The sequence below is a fragment of the Tinamus guttatus genome, unplaced genomic scaffold, assembly GCF_059628265.1.
Source record: "Tinamus guttatus ecotype Peru unplaced genomic scaffold, ASM5962826v1 Tinamus_guttatus_pri_ptg000548l, whole genome shotgun sequence".
Classification (NCBI taxonomy): domain Eukaryota; kingdom Metazoa; phylum Chordata; class Aves; order Tinamiformes; family Tinamidae; genus Tinamus; species Tinamus guttatus.
In genome coordinates this window covers 1,866,915-1,872,914 of record NW_028289082.1, presented here as the reverse complement: position 1 = coordinate 1,872,914, position 6,000 = coordinate 1,866,915, and the positions used below count along the sequence as shown (strand labels likewise).

The 6,000-nt window shown below is 62.9% G+C and overlaps 1 protein-coding gene across 1 annotated transcript in view; it reads right to left on the bottom strand.

The window, feature by feature from the left end:
- Positions 1-787: 787 nt before the first annotated feature.
- The window catches only part of LOC104567443 (nuclear receptor coactivator 1-like), a gene marked incomplete at its 3' end in the record, with an annotated part of 57,004 nt that continues 51,791 nt past the window's right edge, over positions 788-6,000 (bottom strand). Inside the window, exons 11-14 of the mRNA XM_088534371.1 lie at positions 5,107-5,278; positions 3,463-3,589; positions 1,765-1,933; positions 788-1,114 (exon numbers count right to left, since the gene is read on the bottom strand). Of these exons, the coding sequence (XP_088390497.1) occupies positions 788-1,114; positions 1,765-1,933; positions 3,463-3,589; positions 5,107-5,278 (795 nt within the window). The remainder of the gene's footprint in view (positions 1,115-1,764; positions 1,934-3,462; positions 3,590-5,106; positions 5,279-6,000) is intronic.

The window sequence follows — 6,000 nt, the reverse complement described above, 5'->3', positions numbered from 1 at the left end:
CTAACCCCTCCGTGCCCACCTCCCAGGAGCATCCTGGACATCTAATCCCTCCATGCCCTCATCCCAGGCCATCTAATCCCTCCATGCCCACGTCCCAGGACCACCTAGGACACCTAATCCCTCCATGCCCATGTCCCAGGAGCATCCTGGACATCTAATCCCTCCATGCCCTCATCCCAGGATATCTAATCCCTCCATGTCCACATCCCAGGACTGTTCGAGACACCTAACCCCTCCATGCCCAGGTCCCAGAGGCATCCTGGACATCTAATCCCTCCATGCCCATGTTCCAGGACCATTCAGGACACCTAACCCCTCTACGCCCACGTCCCAGGAGCATCCTGGACATCTAATCCCTCCATGCCCTCATCCCAGGGCATCTAATCCCTCCATGCCCACGTCCCAGGACCACCTAGGACACCTAATCCCTCCATGCCCATGTTCCAAGACCATTCAGGACACCTAACCCCTCTATGCCCACGTCCCAGGAGCATCCTGGATATCTAATGCCTCCATGCCCCCATCCCAGGACCTCTAATCCCTCTATGCCCATGTCCTAGGACCACCCGGGACACCTAACCCTCCCCCGTGCCCACCTCCCAGGAGCATCCTGGACATCTAATCCCTCCATGCCCTCATCCCAGGACCGTCTGGGACACCTAATTCCTCCATGTCCATGTCCCAGGAGCATCCTGGACACCTAACCCCTCCATGCCCACGTCCCAGGACCACCCGGGACACCCACCCCCTCGGTGCCCTCGCGCCAGGCCCGCGCGGGCCGCGTTACCTGCTGCTGCCCCTGGAGCCGCTGCTGCAGCTGCAGGCGCAGCTGGTTGGGCGCCGTCGGGGGCCGGCTCAGCGGCTGCCGCGGCTGCATGGCCATGCTGGTGGGGAAGGCGCCGCGCGGCGGCGGCGGCGGCCCCTGCGCGCCCGCGGGCCCGAACGCCGCCTTCTGGCGCGCCATGGCGGGGAAGGCGCCGGGCAGGCCGCCCGCGGGCGCCGCCGCCGCCGCGTAGGGCTGCGGGTACGCGCCGCCCTTGGGCTCCAGCAGCAGCGGCGCGGCCGCCGCCGCCGGCGCCGGGAACCTCTCGGTGAGCGCCTCCAGCCCGCCGCCCTGCGCGGACACAGAGGGAGAGGAGGCTCCAGGAGGGCTCCCTGCGCCCGGCGATGCCCCCCGACGCTGCCCGGCGGCGCGCCGAGCGCCGGGCCCCTCCGAGGCATCCGCACGGGGGGCTGCACCGGAGCCCGGGGGAAAATTCCGGCCTGTTGCCCACGCGAGGGCCACAGGGATGTGAAAGCATCGTTTTGCTAAGGTTGCAGGAGACCCAGGTCTCTCCTGGCAGAGAGCCAGGGCCGAGGGCTTTCACCCCACCAGGTGTATGACCAGCCATGGTGGCAAAGGTCCCCGTGGGGACCACCCAGCCGACCACCTCTTAGAATCACAGGATCATTATGGGTGGAAAAGACCTTCAAGATCATCGAGTCCAACCATAAGCTCTCCAGACCCAGGTCCCCACGCGCCCCCTCGGCATGTTTTTGAGCACTGCCAGGGACGGGGACTCCACCACTTCCCCAGGCAGCCTTGTCCAAGGCTGGACTACTCTTTCCATGCAGGAATTCTCCTAAGATCTAACCTGAACCTCCCCTGGCGCCACTTGAGGCCATTTCCTCTGGTTCCATCTGTAATTATTCTACCTGTAATTATTACCCCCACCTCACTGCAACCTCGTTTCAGGTGGCTGCGCAGAGCGGAGCGGGAGGTACCTGCACAAGCTTGTCGATGCCGAGCGCCCGGTCGAGCTCGGCCAGCTCCGTCTCGTCCTTGCCGCTGAGGAAGGACACGAGCTGCTCCAGCAGGGCCTTCTCGTCGTTGCGGCCCTCCGGGGTGGTCGGCGGGCACAGCAGCTCGTCCAGCTGCGACGTGATGCACTGGCTGCGGGGGCAAGGGGACAACGTGAGCGCCGGCGCGGGGAGCGACGGGCCCGGCCTTTTGGGGCAGGACGGTGGCAGGAGGCAGAGCGGGGCTGGACGGTGCTGGAGGGCACAGAGGGACGGACGTGTCAGCAGTTCCCCCATCCTCCTCACTTCCAATGAGGAGCAGATGGAGGGCAGGGAGCCCAAGGCAACCTGAGCGGCAAGGTGGCCACCAACACGTGCTGGGATTGCTTAGGTCACAGGACAAGGGTAACGGGCACAAGCTGAACCCCAGGCAGCTCCATGTCCATGTGAGGAAGAACTTCCTTGGTGTGAGGGTGCCCGAGCCCTGGCACAGGCTGCCCAGAGAGGCTGTGGAGGCTCCTTCTCTGGAGATGTCCAACCCGCCTGGATGCCCCCTGTGCCCCGTGCTCTGGGTGTCCCTGCTGGAGCAGGGGTTGCACTGGATGATCCCTGGAGGTCCCTGCCAGCCTCAACCATCCTGTGAGTCTGTGATTCTGTGTCACAGTGCAGAGAGGAGGAGACAGGAGGAGACTCGGGGCTGCTCATGGGCTGCGCTCGCAGCCTGGCCTTGTCACTTGTGAACGGAGCTTTTCGGTGTCAAGGCCAAAGAAGGGAGTTTGCTGCAGCCACACATCGCACTGGTGACGGGAAGGTGGAAAAACTCCCCGTTCAGGCGCGGAATAAAAATCCGCCCTGCATTAAGGTGCAGCAAGAGGATAAATTTGGGTTGATGTCACCCTCTGTGCTGAAGACAGCAAAGGGACTGGGGACAACGTGAGTCTCATGGAGCAAAGAAACTTGCGGCGGGTCCTTCGCTGCTGTCCCCTCCTGCGGGACCACGCAGAGCGCGGCGGGTGCTGGAGCAGATGTCCTGGCAACCCGGGGCATCCGGGGGGCTCCGGGCAACCGCATCGCCCCGGGGTGGCACGTTCGACCTGGGCGTCTCAGAGCAAAGGAGCTACGGGAGCGACGCAGCACGTGGGCTTCCCTGAGCTCCGAGGGGGCCACCAAGGAGAGAAGGGGCAAGAGGCGACGCCGGTGCCATCCCAGCCTCGCTGGGGGGTCTCGGTGGGTTTTGCAGCGTGGGGACCGCTGGGACCAGGGCAGCTTCCCTGGCTCAGCGCTTGCAGCGTGAGGGAAGGTCGTTTTCCCCCCTCCAGCAGCATTTGGGGAGCACTTGCAGCTCAAAAGGGCCATTGGCTTTTCTCCCGTTGCCGCGTGTGACCCACGGAGCTGATCCCAGCTTTGTGCTCATCCTGCGGGAGCAGCCCAGGCCCAGGAGGACGTTCCCTCCTCGCGAGGAAGCTGGAGGGCTCCACAGGATCCCTGCAATCCCGCTGCAGCCGGAACCCCAGGCCAGCGGGAGCCACCACCTTTTGGAATCTCCACCCGGAAAACGGCCGGGAAGCCGCTTGCTGCTTCCTATGAGCCCGTCACATCCAAGCGACGACGGTGCCCATCGGATGGGCATCAGGGCTGCTCTGGGGACAGGCAGCCGGGGGTGACGGCGCCGGCTGTACTTACTCCTCGGGCTTGCTCAGGGCGCCGCGGCTCATGGAGGCCACGCTGTTATCCGACCACGGCATCTGCTCCCCCATTCCCGGCTGTCCGTACTGGTGCTCCGGCACCCCCATCTCCAGCTCGGTCATTCCTGATGGAAAAAGGGCGGGAGAGAAAGCGTCAGCGCGGCGGGGAAACCACGGCAGGCGCCGGACACCCTTGGGAAAACCAACACATTCCTGGGAATAGCCCCTCCAATCAGCGGACCCCCCGGACGACCGCCTTCCGGGGATAAACCATGGGAAGGGGAAAAGAGCACTTGAAGATTTAAAATAACAAAAAATCATGAGTTTTTGGAGAACAAGCTCACCCAGCTTGCACGAGGCAGCAAAACTACAGGCAGGAGTTTCTGGGAGAAAACACACGCGGAAACCCCACGGATGCAAGGGCGATCGGAACGCCGATCCCATCGCTGCTGCTCTTTTCTTCCTAATTTTTCTAGCAGCGTGTTCAAAATCCAGCCAAGTTTGGGGGTTTGTTCTGAACGGCCGGTTGTGAGTACTGGAGATTTTGGCTTAAAAACCAGCCCGCGCCCACCGGTCTCTTCTGACTCCATCCCGGAGAAAAGTTAATTTGTGCGGGGAGAAGAGCCAATGCAATTAAATTAAGTTCAGCAGAACTCGGAGCCCGAGCCCAGGACAGGGAGCCAGGGACTTTACATCATCCAAGTTGGAAAAGGACTTGAGATTTAGGATCCAATGGCATTTTGGCTCCAGCAAGCCCCGGAGATGCCCATGGATGGAGACCTGCGGGCCGAGCTCCTGCACGGGGCTTAGCAGGACAGCTGAAAATCGCGATTTTTTCTCTTCTGAACTTCCTCCATGGGAGCAGGTGGGTTTAGACCTGGCATTACGGTGCCAGCTGCTGGCATTTCCTTTGGATGCCCTCGCCTTGGAGGCTGTTTTACACGGAGCCACGCTCTGCTGCAGAGCAACCATGTGCCTATGGGGCCCGTATCCCCCTCCTATAGGTTTTGCAATCACTATAGGGGCCTACAGGACCTATAGGGTCTGCATCACCCTCCTATGGGATTCGTCCTTCAGGGTCTGTATCCCTGTCCTATAGGAGCTGCATCCCTGTCCTGCAGGTCTGCATCCCTGTCCTACAGAGTCCATATTCCTCTTCTACGGGTTCAGTATCCCTGTCCTATAGGGTCTGTATCCTTCTCTCATAGGGTCTACATCCCTATCCTACAGGGCAGGTATCCTACACGGACTGTATCCCTGTCCTATGGGGTCTGCATCTCTGCCCGCATCCCTCTCCCATCAGGTCTGCATCCCTATCCCACAGGGATGTCCAACAGGGTCCCCATCCCTGTCCCGCGGGGCACATATCCCTGTCCTCCCTCACGTCCCGGCTCTTTGCAATGCCAGCGTGGGGCACGTGGAAAATCCCGGTGCCCGAAGCATCGCTGTGGGCCACAGCCAGGCCTGGGAATGGAGAGAGGGACCCCACGGGCACCGGCACGGGGACGGACAGAGGGACCCCATGGGCACCAGCACGGGGACGGAGAGAGGGACCCCGCGGGCACTGGCACGGGGACGGACAGAGGGACCCCGTGGGCACCGGCACGGGTGGCAGCGCGGGCGGGCGGCGACGGGCACCTACGGTTGAGTCCGGCGGGGGCCCTGTTGGCGGCGGCGGGCGGCAGCGGCGCCGCCAGCATCTCGGGCTTGACGGCGACGGCGTCGGCGCGCTCGGGCCCGCAGAGCCCGCCCAGCGGCGCCGCCTTCTCCAGCGCCGGCAGCAGCTGGTCCAGCTGCTCCAGCTCGGCGGCGAACTGCGGAAGGAGACGGAGACGGAGGGTCGGGCACCGGCCGCGGCGGCGCCGGTGCCCCCCGGGCTCTGCTACCGATGGGGGTTTTGCTCCAGGAAAGCCCCATTCCTTTGCCAGGGTTTGCTCCGGGTTGGAGAGGGAAAGGGAGAGCCGTGCAGAACGCCCGGATTTTTGCAAAATGAAAGGAGGGCGAGTGGCTGCCTCCATCCCAGCAAGGGAAAGCTGCTAGCGCGGATAGCGCGGTTGGGTTTCCGCACGGATCCAAGGACTCCGGGCAGGATCCGAGCAGAAACGTGCCGGGGCGGATCCCGCGTGCCGAACGCCGCGACACTATCGTGGGCGTCGCGGGATCCGCGTGTGCGGCAGAGCCCCAGCGGTTCCCATGAAGATCTCACACTTCCATCACTCCCTGCTTTCCCTCCCGAGGGAAGGGCTCTGTCCTGCTGCCGAAAGCGGAAGCGTAAAGATACCGAAAACCCCCAAACCCGGGATCTTACGAGGAAATGTGGCCTGCAGGGAAGTTTCCTCCTGCTCTAGCTGGGCTTCAGCTCGGCCTTGAAGCAGAAGGACCAAGAGCCCTTCCACAACCCTCCTTCACATTCATATATGTATTCTTAACTCGCAATTCCTATTTGCGAAATCCAGCTCTTTTCCAAGTCCTGTCCGAGCATTTCTTGAGGGACAGGAGCCTCCGGGAGGCTCCGGGTTCCGAGCGAGCTCGAGGC